The 15,152-nt window shown below is 36.6% G+C and overlaps 1 protein-coding gene across 2 annotated transcripts in view; it reads left to right on the forward strand.

The window, feature by feature from the left end:
* Positions 1–15,152, forward strand: part of AP3B1 (adaptor related protein complex 3 subunit beta 1) — a 227,628-nt gene that overhangs the window by 193,374 nt on the left and 19,102 nt on the right. For both annotated transcript variants that reach the window (XM_046666492.1, XM_046666493.1), the window contains exons 23-24: positions 3,502–3,733; positions 7,910–7,994. In XM_046666492.1, coding sequence (XP_046522448.1) covers positions 3,502–3,733; positions 7,910–7,994 — 317 coding nt within the window. The remainder of the gene's footprint in view (positions 1–3,501; positions 3,734–7,909; positions 7,995–15,152) is intronic.

Consider the following 15,152-nt stretch of genomic DNA (forward strand, 5'->3'; position numbering starts at 1 on the left):
ATCTGGGAAATGTTGAGTGACTAAAAAAAAACTGGATGTCAAGAACTGTGAAGGGTATGAGAAGTTACCCTACTTGCAGACTAACAAGTTAGCCTGAGACAATTTCATGGATGCCAGTAGAAGACCTGAGACTCGTGTGTGAAAGACAAAGGTTTATTACTCAAAGCAATAGCAGTAGTCAGAGGAACATCATTTGCACTTCTCCGAAGCCCAGCTCCCACAGGATGACACGATGAAGGCCAGGTGATGGCTGCGCATGGAGCAGGTTGCTTTACCCAGAGGAACCTGAGTATGGAGGGTCCCCATCTTTTAGAAGGGGCTGTTAGCAAACCTGTCCGGCTTTGCCCTAGAGGGGGCCATTTACCTGTTCCCAAAGGGTGTCTGTTATACAAGCATCCTTGAAAAGATTTTCAGGGCCAAAGTTATTAATGCCTTTGCTCAGAAAACATGCAGAAACGTGAGAGACCTGTGGAGAATTTTTCCCCAACAACAGGGGCAGGGGAGGAGAGGAGAGGGATGTAACATGTGTGCCCCTGCATCGGGGGTGAGCAGACTTCCTCTGTCAAGGGTCCGCATAGGGAATTTCTTAGACATTGCAACCACTGAGCTCTACCACTGAAGAGCGAAAAAGCAGTCAGACATTTTCAGTTAGCACCGTCCTGTAGTTAAACAAGTATGTATTATTACCACAAAACGTGCCGTTTATGATGCTGTTTGTTGTGGAAGAGAACGCAGACCTCCGTGTACTATCACAGATAACCTCTGAGGATGGGCGGGGAGGTCCTTTTAGATGCTGAATTCATTAGACAGTGCTTCTGGAACTTGGTCGAGTGTGGAGAGAATTATACTGTCTTTCTTCCTTTGCACATCCCTTAACATCTTTTCAGCTATTATAGCAAAAGTGCAGAATTCTGAGACAAGGTAGAACAAAACAAATATTTGGACCGTGTGTCCCAGGATTCGATTGAGAGGGAGAACAGCAAACCAAGACATATTGGTAGCTCTTGAATGAGCTGAGGCGAACGTTGTGAGCGTCTTCCCTGGAATTTAGAGGGCTAATTCCTGGCTACTTGTGAACCACGCCCCTGCTTCTGTCCTGCTTTTCTCATACTGCTACTCACTTGCCTCTCTCCAGCTTTCAACTTTACTTCGCTGTGTTATATGTAGCCCAAAACTTTTATGCTTTTCCATAGACGTAAAACTGGCTACATGGACATGTATTTAATAATTCGGGGAAAACTGTGGAAGAAAAAAGAAAAGTAAGACTTGGTTACTGTCTCCAACATGCTTGTCACCTAATTAAGGGAATGAAGATAAAACACCAAAAATATAATTATCCAGTTAAGGGCTTGTGTTAAGGTTCATTGTCATAGCCTCAGTGACATGGGAATTTGTGGGAAAAAAGATTTTTGCTGAGGGTAAGTGTATAAATATGTGTATATTCTTGTATGAACACTCACGCACATGTGTTCTGTGTCAGTTTGCTTATTTTTATGATGCCCTCTATCTCTTTGAATGAATGTCCACTGCTAAAGATTGCTGTCTTCTGTGATGCTAATAACCCCCCCAGAATTTGTAAAGGAAATAGAACTTAGTGTGAGCACTGAGACAGAGAGTTTTGAAAATAATTTTCATACAAGGAAAGAAACCTAAGTTTAGAAGTGAAAGTGCTTTGAAACTTAAAATGCTGCACTTTTATCTTCGTCAGAAGGCCAGAGTAGAATGCATAGGCCAGTTGCCCCATGACTTTAGATGGCTGAAATTTAAAATTTACCCGATTATTTATTGTATTTTACAAATATACTCTTGCATGTATTTTTAAGATGATTGTTTTAAGTTGCCCACCCTTCTATGTTGAGCTTTTGGAGAAGGAATACTGTATCTTGATGCTCAGAAGACACTGTTTATTGTTTTGTATAGATGATAATTAACTCTGGGATTTTTGTTGATTAGTTTTACATTATTAATATTATTAATTTTTTAATGTCCTCAGGTGTCAGTGGCATGGTGAACGTGTTGACTAGGTTAATATGTACTCTCACAATTATAGTAGATAACCTAGTTTGGGAGAGCACGCTTGTTAGGAAAAAATCTTGATTAGGCCTGTTTAATTACAAATTGATTTTTTTTTAAAGCTTGCCTGTGTCAGGTCAAGCCACATGCAGTACTTTGAATGGAAATATGGCCACCACAGGACTTGAGAATGGACTGTGTTTCTTCATTTAATATGCTGTCTCTGCCTCTCATTCCACTTGAGATTGAGGGGAGAATCTGAAGTTCAGTGGAAGGATAAACAGATGATTAGCCAAGAAAATTGCGGGTTTGTGGTCGGGGGATGGTATGAGGCAAGCTTTGTTTGCCAAATAATTGAATCCTCTTGTAGGGCTATAAGAAATAAAACAATGTGGTACTGGTTTAACAGCTCAGTCAAGGCCCAAAAAAGTCTCCAAATACATAAATTAATTAGAATGTTTGCATTTACAGATCATTGAGGAAAGACTAGTCATTAAACCATGTTCACACGACTAGTTAAGTATTTGGAGAAAAATAATTAAATGTAAAGCCAATATACCTAAATCAGTTCCACGTGAATTAAAAAATTGAAGCCACGAAAGCTCTAGAAGAAAATGTAAGCAAATAGTTATTTGATCTCAAAGGAGGGAAGGTCTTTTAATCTTGAAAGCAAAGGAAGAAGCTGCCTTAAAGGAGGTCATAATCTTCAGTTTACGGTGAAAGAAATTCAAGGTGAAAGAGGGTCAAGGAGTCAACATTGGACATGAAGGTGCAAGATGATCCTTATTGGGGCCGGCCTGGTGGCGCAGCAGTTAAGTTCACACATTGTGCTTCTCGGTGGCCCGGGGTTCACTGGTTCGAATTCTCGGTGCGGACATGGCACTGCTTGGCAAAAGCCATGCTGTGGCAGGCGTCCCACGTGTAAAATAGAGGAAGATGGGCATGGATGTTAGCTCAGGGCCAGTCTTCCTCAGCAAAAAGAGGAAGATTGGCAGTAGTTAGCTCAGGGCTAATCTTCCTTAAAAAAAAAAAAAGATCCTTATTGGCAGATGATATAATCTCTTACAGTTCAAAAGACCGAGAAAATCAACTTACACACTACTAAAACATAAGAAAATTAGCAAAATGTCCAAGTATGGTGTACCTAGAAAAAAATAACAAAAAAGTTTATAAACTCTAAAAATATTGAATATAATTATCTAACCGATTGTTCTCTTCTTATTAGACATATATTGTCAAAATATTTTAATATACACCTGCAAAATACAGAAAAAATTTAATAGTGTTTTGAAGCATCTACTTTACTTTTTTTATGGTTCTGACATAATATCTGTGTGTGTGATGTCCTACTAATCTTTGTTATTGTGGTTTATGTAATACTTTAGGGAAAACAGGAGTTAAATGTCATAAATTTTTGCATATTTTCTAAGAGAATTACTAACTAGATTCACTAATTTATCGTTTTTTTCTTTTTCTGATGTGCAACAGGTCAGTACTCCTGTCTTTGTGCCAATGAAAACTCATGTGCTGCTTCATCGAATGAGTGGAAAAGGACTAGCTGCCCATTATTCCTTTCCAAGACAGCCTTGTATTTTTGGTGATAAGATGGTCTCTGTACAAATAACGTTGAATAATACTACTGATAAGAAGATAGAAAATATCCACATAAGGGAAAAAAAACTTCCTATAGGCATGCAAATGCATGTTTTTAATCCAATAGGTAAATATTAATTCTCATTTAAAACTGTAACTATATTTGATAATTAAATGTGTTCATTTTAAAGTAAAGTAGATAACATATTATTTTATTGAGAGTTATTAGCGTACTTAGTTTATATTTCTTTTCCCTTTTTAAACCATATTTATCATACAAGATAAATACATTCCTTTGCCCTTGGTGAACCAGGTGCCAGCAATGGTAACACTCGTAGTGATGAAACGATGGGTCTGAAGAATCAGAACTGCCTCCTATTTTACGTGTCTGCATCACCTTCCCCACCTCTCTCCTGGGTTAACTTCATTCCCTGCCTGATACTAGTCTTCCTTTTTGAACACAGGACCTCCCATATCTCCCCTTCCGTTTCTTTCCACAGCGAAGACTGGGGATGTACCCTATTCCGCTTGTCTTCCTTTCCGTGCATAGACTAGCCCATGGTATTTTACTAGTGTTTATACACATTATGTTTTACAGTATTTTTAGTCTGTTGGCATCGTTTAAAAATCAAGATGCTTTCACATTAAAAAATAAACCCAGAATTCTCACTTTTCTCGGAAGAAAGCACAAGCTATGGCAGTACTGGTCCTCTCTTCCCGGATGCAGCACACCAGCTGAGCAGGCCGCCCCTCCGACACAGCGTGTGCTCCAGGTCACCTCAGTGCCCGCCCCATCATATCATCGCACCAAACAAGTGTCATCCCCTTCCATTTTTTTAAGTATTTTACCAAAAATATACTTTTTAAAAATGAAATGTAACAATTGTATGTCTTACTTTGAGTTTAAAATAGTGTAATAATTAGAGTGTCTGTCTCTGTTCTTTCTGTTTTGTGTAAGTGGAGACAGTCCTAAAGTTTAGTTGGGAAAAACTTCAGACAAAATCGCAATGAAAAGTGATAGAAGCTTTCTGTCAGTGAATCCTTAAAACATTACAATCAGAAAGCTCCAGATAGTTTCTTTTTATACTACTTTAGGTGAGCAAAGCCTTTGGCCAAGTAGCTGTGTCTTCTTTACTCACCATTTCACATAACTCTTCTATTTTTCTTCGTCTTCACCTCAGTTCTTTGACGTTGTTCAATTCTCCTCTGTAGTTTTCGCGAGTCATTCGGTAAAGGAGGTCATTCTCTGTGTTATATTTTTACACAAAGGAAAAAAACAATTCCTAGTAGATGAAATGTGCTAGACTTTTATAAGCAACCAAAGTAGAGTAGAGTTAAAGTAAGTTGATTTCAGAATCCACTTAATACCCTTTTTTAAAAATAATTTGGTAATTAAGACACCATTTAAAGAACACAGTGTCCTGATTTTTATTTAATTATTTTGTGAAGTTAATATATTGCTAAGGAATTATAGTATATCCCAATCTGTGTCCTTTTTATTACTTTAAATCCAGCATTTTTTACCTAGTTAAAAAATTAGTTTAGTTTAAGAAGTGTCAAGCAGCTGATATATGAATTGTCTGAAGGTTGAAAATGTTATCCAAAGGTTAAAACAGTAGAACAGTATTAGCGTTTCTTGGAGCTGCATAATGAGTTGATGAGTTGACCTTTTGTTGGCCTATGTAGAATAGAAGAAATAAATATAATAAATTTCATAGTATGGCCTTAACGCAGAAATAAAATGTAAATGTATCCGTTGCCTCAGTACTAGTAATAGACTATTCTTTGGCAAATTTTTATGACTGTAATGTTTCATTTATTTTGTTGGCATTTATTGAATACCCTCAAGATACAGAGTTCTTTCCCATGCAGTATATATTTGTGTGTAACACCAGCTGGTCTCTTTTATTAGTAGATTACGGTAGAGTTACAGAGTATGATACACTTTAATTGGTCCTCCAAAAACATCGTAAGAATGCAATAAAAAACAAAGCCTCTGTTTTCATGTCTTTGTGAAACAAGGGAAGTAAGATTTTCTTATTTAATATGTACATATGCACATGTTGAGGAGTCTAGCAGCTTTCTTATTTATCATCAATCTGTTCTTTTTGTCTATAATATGCTGTGACTTTTGTCTGGATTTTGTCCTGCCTTTAGCATGAAACTGGATTCCTTGCAAGAGTATTAGGAATAATATGCCATTTTTCCCTGAGACCAAGTACATGTGAGATTTTTAAAAAAGCAGACACACAAAGAATAGCCTAAGGCTCTATGCAGTATAAGTTAACAATTGACAAGTTTGAGTTCACTAAGATTTCACCAGTTACTGAACAACTATCATATCAAAGTAGATGGCATCTTGTGTGATTTTGCTTTTTGTTATTGATGGCGTAATAGAGCCTCTGTTTTTTCAGCCATTTCCATATAACCCTCTCATGTACATAGGAGTGATCCAGAAGCAGTATGCAAGTACAGACACCTGATTGAGTACTCTTTCCCAATGTAGTAGGCTTCAGATATTATAAAAGTCCATTAGTTGAATAACTTTATGCTGATCACTTTGCTCTTGAAGCATTCATACAGTATAACATGTCGTTGATCATGAGCTGTCCTCCAAAATTAGCATGGCACTAAGCTCACAGTTAATTATTTTAAGACTGAAGACGGTACCAAACTGTGTCAAAGAGTGCTATCAACAAGACATCTTGAGAACTGTCATTTTGTCAAATGAAATACAAGGATACATGATGTAGAGAGATCCAAATAATGAATGCCATCATGTTTTGAAGATGCCAGCATTTGCTACCAATATGGTGTCTACTGCAAACAAGACCAAACCCCAGTGTATCTCTGGCACAGAAGAATGCATTAAGGATTCACTAAAGAATAGCCTTGAGCAGTGTGGCTGACAGAGCTGTGAACTAATAAAGTATAGCTTTAGGAGAAATGCAAGCAAAGTATCACTATAGATATTTACTCTACAGAAAAGCCTGTTTGCCAGAGATTTAGGCCGCAGGTCTTCTGGTACTTGTGTAGCATACTGGTAAATGTTAGGTTTACAAAACAAATGAAATTCAAACTGAAATCAGCAAACCAACATATATACCACTAATCAAACCAATAACATTTTAAAATCAGCACCAAACAAGTACCCTCTTATAATGCCTAATCTCCCCTGAGCCTATGAGAAGTAAACATACTCCTTAATATATTAAGCTTATTGAATTATTCTTCTCTATCATCATCTCTGTCATGGTTAGCATTAAGTAGCAAATCATACTTACCAACAAGCCCTAGGATAGTCACAGTTTACTGGATTTGAGTGGGCTTGCTAAAATATAACTACCCCTAATAAGATATATCAGAATAGATGAAGCTAAGTATAGAGCTACTGTACAGTAGGACTGCGGTTATACTGAAGACTGAGCAAAGTGGAAATCAAAAGGGGATGGTTTCTGTTTAAATATATACATAAATGTTTATAGTAAATAGGTATATATTTAGTATCCCCCATTATTCTAATGTACAGCCAGACTTTGGAATCATAAACAGAATAAAATTTTATTTGTCTTAAGTTTCATCATAGTCAACTGGAAAACACCAGTATTGTGTGTTGATACACTTGTTTCCCATACTTGCTTAGGTGGTACATACAGCTTTAAAAATTCCGGATCTATAAAGTCATTTTATTATTTGCTTTTCAGGATCATCTAATTTGCTACTAAATTTTCGTTCAGTAATTCTTTGAATAATGCAATTAGACTTATCATTTTAGTCCCCATAATGCCAGTTGTCTTCATTAATCTCTGAGTACAACAAATTAATTTCTTCTTTCAGCTTTGCTTTAATTTGCATTTTTAAATTTTAGATATTTTTTTTCCAGTGGAAATTTGGAACATTGTTTAAAATTTACTTTTTATATCTTGAGTAAATATTCCATAGTTTTAAGTATAAGTATCCAGAGTCCATTATATTTGTTCCAAACAGAAGTACATTTATCTCCTCCTCACCTTCAGTACCTGTAAAGACAATACTATAAAACATGAAATTCTCAGGATGAGATCTGTTTCTGAAACGAATAAATATGTGTTCATGGAAGTATGTGCAGAATTAAGAAAGCCTTCGAGTGGAATAGTCAAACTACTTTATAATTTGCTTTAATATTCTTAGTCTGAAATTATTCTTATAAGCTATCGTTTGTCTGTTTTAACCAAACTACAAACATTACGTAAGTTTTCAGTGTTTAGTTTGCCTGTTGTTCACATCCTCTGTGTTTTCATGTCTAAATTACCTTATTTCCTAGAATCTCTTGAGCCTGAGGGATCCATTACTGTTTCAATGGGTATTGACTTCTGTGACTCCACTCAGACTGCCAGTTTCCAGTTGTGGTAAGTTCAGTTGTTCTTCTGTATTTTATATTACCTGTAAAGGGGAGCAGATCAAAAACTAGACTTTCAACAGCTTTTTTTCTTTGGAAGTCAAGACATTTAAACAAACGTGCCTTTCTTTGGTAATGTTTATACTGTTCTGGAATAGTTGTATAAATTGTGCACAACGTATGTATTTTTAGTATTTGTCACACAACTAGCCATTACAGTCTGCCATATGTGATTGAATGTCATAGTTTGTTGGCTAGAGTAAGGAGCTACTGGTAAATAATTTTTTTGTTATCTTAACTCTACAGTTTTGGAAAATTCATGAGGAAAATTCAGGAAAAATTAAACTTTAATAATACTATTGAATAGCCCAAAGAAGATAGCTTTTAAAACATCTTACATGTTGTCTTGAGCCTCTTGGGTGGAGAATGACTGATTTTGTCAATACCTAAAACACATGCATCTTTCCGTTTTTAGTTTAATTTACAAACTGCTTTTGATAAAACTCTAAAGAGAACATTTATGCATTTGGCAAAGTTTTGTAGGTGAAGATTGTCCAAAAGAGCTTTTCTAGGATTGAATTTGGTCATTTTATTGGTTTTATATAATCTTTTATACATTTCTAAATTTTGTCTAAATTTTGTCTAGCTTAGAGCAGAATTTGTGATAAAAATCTTCAAGTTTGGGAAATAGACATTTTTCAACAAGTTTGTAGGTTAAATATAGTGAACCTTTTTCATATACCTTTTCAGTTTACCAGTAATTCAAACCTAATATTGTACCATTTATTGCCGAGAGCCCACAGTGATAAATATGAGCAATGTAGCATAACACATTGATTTTATGCAGATCATCACCTTTATGTTTGGGGAGGTCTGCTATATTAGTGATATATAAAAACTGATTACTTTTCCCCACATTGCCTAGTAATTGTTTATTATTTTTCTATTAGACAAACAACACAGATCAATATTACTGAACACAAGACCATGAGTAACATCACTCTAAATAGATTTGCCTCCAACACTAGAGGTATATTCATTTTAATGATTTCGACAATGTGAGCTCAATGACAAAGCTCATGCACCAAGTTAGGGCAAAATTAAGAACTAAAAAAATTTCTTTTTTGTATCAATTTATATAAAGAACGTTTTATGTTTCTATGTAATGAGATGGGGTTGGTTTTTTTAATTATATTTTCATTACAAAAGATTTCCTCTGCAGCTCATTGGACAAGATTTACATATTGTCTTTCACAGTTAACTAAGTACCTTTAGGGAAAAATATATAGGTAGTGTTTAATTTTTATCTTACATTGGGTAGTGTCTGTGAACAATTTTTTCCCAGTTTCTCTTAAACTAATTTTAAGCAAATGATGAATTTATTTTACGTAGAAAATAGCCTTAGCTATTTTATGCATTTACATTAATATTTTTTCTGTTGTGAATGTATAAATTAGTTATTTTAGGTTTTCTTAAGTACATAAGCACACTAGATCAAAAATTATTTTTGTGTGTGTTCCAAAAAGAACACTTTGTCTTGCATCAAATGTAATTGATCCTGAAGCAGTGTAATCACAATTACTCACTTTCTTAATTGGCCTGCCCAAAATCAGAAAATGGAAACCGATCGACAGTGTTTAAATCGATAGCTTCATAGTAGTGCTGGTGGGGGTAGGGAGATAGTGGTAATGGCTAGATCAATTGGTCTTAGATGCCAATCACGGACTGTGCCTTTTGCATAGTAAATAGCACTTTTTGCTTAGTGATGTGCTGTGTTAGTCTTGGTAGTTCGATAAAAAGGAAAAAAAATGCAAGAATGGCTGATAGTGAATTTTTTCCTCAAAATACATTATACAAGTCGACACACAAAATTATGGGTGATAGCAGCATATTTGATAAGAAGCCTTCAGAAATGCTGAGAACGTGGACTATAAGCCTTTCAGGTACATTTCTATTTATTAAAAGAAAGTAAAATGATCCTACTTTAGCCTCCAGATTAGTCCTGTATCATTATAGTTATGGGATGCATATATATAGAGAGAACTGTTATATATAGCTATATAGTTATATGGATACTTGATGAGTGTTAATGTCCCTTTTTTTGCTTTGCATTTTAAATGGTCGTCAGATTAAGTCCCTGATTAAATGTATTGAGATTGAAAATGTGTCTAATAGACATAAATATGTCTGTGCACAAGGAGATGCATAAACAGATCTCGTCCTTGTGATCAGCAGATAGTAATGTATTAACTAGTATGAAAGATAATCTGGCTTGGCTCAAGGTAGAGGGCTGAGCACTAGGATCCACCCCTCTTTTTGCCCAAAATCCATTAAAAAGACAGAAAATACATTCTTTAAAAGAGAACAAGGGGCCGGCCCAGTGGCGTAGAGATTAGGTTCGCACACTCCACTTTGGCTGCCTGGGGTTCGCTGGCTTGGATCCCAGGCACAGACCTACACCACTCATCAAGCCGTGCTGTGGTGGCAACCCACATACAAAGTAGAGGAAGATTGGCATGTTAGCTCAGGGACAATCTTCCTCAAGCAAAAAGAGGAAGATTGGCAACAGATGTTAGGTAAAATAAAAATAAAAAATAAAAGAGAATGAGCGCTTAAAAAAAAAAAAGAAAGAATGTCATTAGCTGACCAGAAATTGTGAAGATTATTGGCAGTTTGAAAGCAAATGGGAGTAGATAAATAATAAGAGGGAAAACAAAAACCACAGAGCAGGGGCCAGCCCCGTGGCCGAGTGATTAAGTTCACGAGCAAACAACTAAAAATATACAACTATGTACCATGGGGCTTTAGGGAGAAAAAGGAAAAATAAAATCTTAAAAAAAAAAAAAAACCCAGAACAGAACACTCATGGGAGAAAATTACTACAATGGTAAGAGCAAATCTGGCAGAGTATCAAGCACAAAGTGAACAAATGAAAAGAAAAGTTAGAGTAAGACAGTCATCAGGGAATTAAAGAACTACCTCAGCCCCCAGTTCCCCAACCTACCCCGGCAGCAGGCGGCATACACACTTGCTCAGAGACCTAGAGTTACACTGTAAAGGAAGTGAACTGCTTGTCTGGGAAGGCTTTTGGTGTGATGTGGGGGCCTAAGGAACAGCAGAGTCTGAGTCTGTGGGAAGGAGGCAGGAGTGGTCAGAGATGAGATGAGGTGCAGTTCTCGCCAGGACAGTAATGGTCTCAAGTCCTCTGCCACTAGGAAAAGCCAGTCACACGTCTTTTGGTGGAGACAGAAGGGCATTGCCTCCCTGCCTCCCAACTTCATGTCCGCATAACCAGTCATGTCCCACCCACTTAATAGAACTCCAGTCAGCCCACCAGGGGAGAGGAGACCACAGTAATAATACTCACTAATGCGTATCAGGCAGGTGCCGTATCTGAGCACTGTTCTAAACCCCTGTGTTGCGTGTGTTAATTTAGTCTCTCAACACTCCTATGAGATAGGTATTACTATTATCCCTTTTTCAGAGCTGAGTAAATTGAGGCACAGGAAGATTAAGAAACTTACTAAACACTCATAGCTACTAGGTAACAGAACTTGCTGTGTGTGTTAATTAAACCTAGTCCTTCAATATAAATGTAAATGGACAGCTTAGGATGACCAGACTTTGGGGGGAAAGCATCAATTTGAAAGGGAAGGCTCACGATGACTACAAAGACTCACTGACCATGAAGGGAGGAGACAATCTGAGAAAGAGAGGAGATATCTTTACAAATTATAGCTAGGGCTGGCCCGGTGGTGTAGTGGTTAAGTTCATGTGCTCCGCAGCAGCAGCCCGGGGTTTGTGGGGTCAGATCCTGGGCGCAAACCTACGCACCACTCATCAAGCCATGCTCTGGCAGCGTCCCACCTATACAATAGAGGAAGATTGGCACAGATGTTAGCTCAGCAATAATCTTCCTCACTAAAAAAACCCCAACTAATGTCTGATGCAAGAAACACCACATCTGTAAAGCAAAAACATATTGCTTGCTTTGAAAAAGGTGAAATTGGATATTTTAACTGTATTCTTGGAGATTTAATGCCAAAAGAAATTCAGTAAATGCATAATTGAATGGACACAGCTGAATACTGATTTAGTGTTCTGGAAGAGGGAGTCAGTGAAATCAGCTGGAATAGTGAGCAAGAAGACAGAGATGGAAAATAGGAAAGAAAGCTTAAAAGAATCGGTTCATCTAAGAAGAGAACTAGAAGGAAAGAAAAGAGACAACGGAGGGAAGAAATAATTAAAGAAATTAAGAAAAATTTTTGCAAGCAAAAGAAATGCAAAAGAAAAGCCTTCAGATTGCAAGGACTCATAAAGGCCAAACAAGAGGAATGTGAGCAACTATCAGAAGGACCGCATCCTGGTGACATTTTTGATAAGGAGAGAACCATTCTGTTACTGTCCAGAGTAGAGAAGAAAGCAGCTTACCTAAAAATGAACAAGAATGTGAGTGGAATCAGATTTTCCATCCATACTGTCATCAGTTCTGGTGACCAGAAGGCAAAGAATTTGACCTTTAAAATTTTGAGGAAACCAAATAGACATTTTTCAAAAAAGCGAAGATTCCATCCATTTACCAGCTACAGATCCTTTTTTTGAAAGGATTACTCAAAAGTGTACTGTAGTAGAATGTTTTTTAATCTGAAAGAAAAACATAGAATTGAAAAAAAAGTAGTGGACAGAGAATTCCAATTGTAAAATCTATCACTGTGTGAAAATAATTGTTCACACATAATGTAAAAACAAATTTTAATAATAAACTGGAACCAAAATCGCACCATGGACAAGTGTGAGAAGGAATGATGGTGTTCTTGACACGTTTCGCAAGAGGCTTGATCAATGGCAAAAAGAAGTTTAAATGTGATTTAAAATATTAAACCTAGCCACTAAAATAGTGGAAATATGATGTAGTATAACCTCCAAACGACTAGAGAGAAGAAGAAAAGGAGGGATTAAAACTCGATCAGTTTAACAAAGGGGGAGAAGAGAAGCATGGTAAACAGAAAACAGACTGAGGCAGCTGCGAGGGGCCCACATCCACACAGGCTGGTCGTCACCATTCGTGTCAGTCAGGTAAATTCCCCTTGTATTAAACATGTAAAAACAAAACTCAGCATATGCTATTTATAAGAACCCCACCTAGAAGAGAATGGCTCACAAAAGTTGAAGATAAAAAGATAAAATATATATGTACATATGTTTATTATCAGAAAGATGATAAAAAGAAAACAGGGCGATCCTGACACTAGACAAACAAAAGAGTATTTCAGATTTTAAAAATTTCCTATTCATTATAATCCTCCGCAAAAATATAACAGTTACAAACTTTTCAACAACGTAGCTTTGTAGTATATAAAACAAACTAATAAAATGCTAGGAGAAATTGACAAAGCCATGATCATCGTGTAACACACACATCAGAAACTGACAAATCAAAGAGGAAGATGGATAGACGTACAGGTAGATATAGGTATATACACAAACACAAAATTTCAATAGTTCAATCATCAAGCTGGATCTAAGATACATGTGTGTTTGCAGAGAATTCCTTGTTTCCTGAGTGCAGAAAATGCTCTTTTTTTTTTGAGCAAGATTAGCCCTGAGCTAACATCTGCCACCAATCCTCCTCTTTTTGCTGAGGAAGACTGGCCCTGAGCTAACATCCGTGCCCATCTTCCTCTACTTTGTATGTGGGACACCTACCACAGCATGGCTTGCCAAGCGGTGCCATGTCTGAACCTGGGATCTGAACCGGTGAACCCCGGGCCGCCGAAGTGGAATGGGTGCACTTCACCGCTGCACCACTGGGCTGGCGCCAAAAATGCACATTTTTTAAAAGACAAATAGGATGTACACACACACAAAAAGAAAAACTGTAGGCTAATATGATTAAAGAAAAAAGAAGATACATAAGAAATATTAGAAAAAAGGCAATAAAACAGAGGTCGTCTCAATTATAAAATATTATGTACAGTTCTATACCAATAAATTGGAATATTTAGATGAAATGAATGGTTTCCTGGAAAAATATAAATTAGGAATAAAAAAGGTGAAATTATATCAGGACTTCAAAGAAAAGATAATTTCTATATCATTTAAACTTTTCTAGAACAAAGAAAAGGAAGGAAAGCATTCCTGTCATTCTGTAAGGCTAGCATCACCCTAATTTTAAAACCCAAAATGTGCACCCCACTTGGGGTTGTAAATTCAAATGACTCCTGGGCCATACAGGTTACCCATCACCATGTGAAGTAGCAGAAGCATTCTCTTTTAAGTCGGAAATGCAAACAGAGGGCCAGCCCCGGTAGCCTAGTGGTTAGGTTCAGTGCACTCTGCTTTGGCAGCCTGGGTTCAGATCCCGGGCATAGACCTACACCACTCATCTGTCAGTGGCCATGCTGTGGTGGCGTCCCACATGCAAAAAGAGGAAGATTGGCACAGATGTTAGCTCAGGGCAAATCTTCCTCGGCCAAAAAAAAAAAAAAAAGAAAAGCAAACAAGGTTACCCACTCTCAGCACTATTTCACAGTGTAATGGAAGTTCTAGCCAATACAGAAAGACAAGTAAAAACAGGTGTAAATCCTAGAAAGGCAGAGACAAAATTACCATTGTTATTCAATATAGTTATCAACCCAGAAAGTCTTAGAATCAACAGAAAATCTATTATTTAAACTATTAAGTTTAGAAAGGTGGTACAAATCATTATATGAAAATCATTAACGTTTTTATACAATAGAAATGACCAGTTTTAAAACATTATGAAGAAATTTATTTTATTTACAAGAACAACAAAAGAGATAAATTACCAAGAAATATATAATACCTAAAAAGAAGATATAAATAAAATAATAAATATACAATGTCACTGAATGGGAGACAGTACTGTCCCTCAAATTGATCTTCAAATTCAATGTGATTTTAGGCTAAATTCCAGTAGGCCTCTCAAGGAACTTGAAAGCATTTTACTGCATGATCATAATGTATTTGGATATGTGCTAAAAAAAAATCCCTATTTTACTGCTGTGTGCCCTTGGGCATGTTGTTTAACCTCTCTGATCAATAAGTTGGTAACAGAAGCTACCTCTTAGGATCATTGTTAGCATTTACTCAAGTAAAATACACAGTCAATGCTAACAACCCCTGCCTAGACTATTCAATTAGATTC

The sequence above is a fragment of the Equus quagga genome, chromosome 7, assembly GCF_021613505.1.
Source record: "Equus quagga isolate Etosha38 chromosome 7, UCLA_HA_Equagga_1.0, whole genome shotgun sequence".
In the NCBI taxonomy this organism is placed as follows: domain Eukaryota; kingdom Metazoa; phylum Chordata; class Mammalia; order Perissodactyla; family Equidae; genus Equus; species Equus quagga.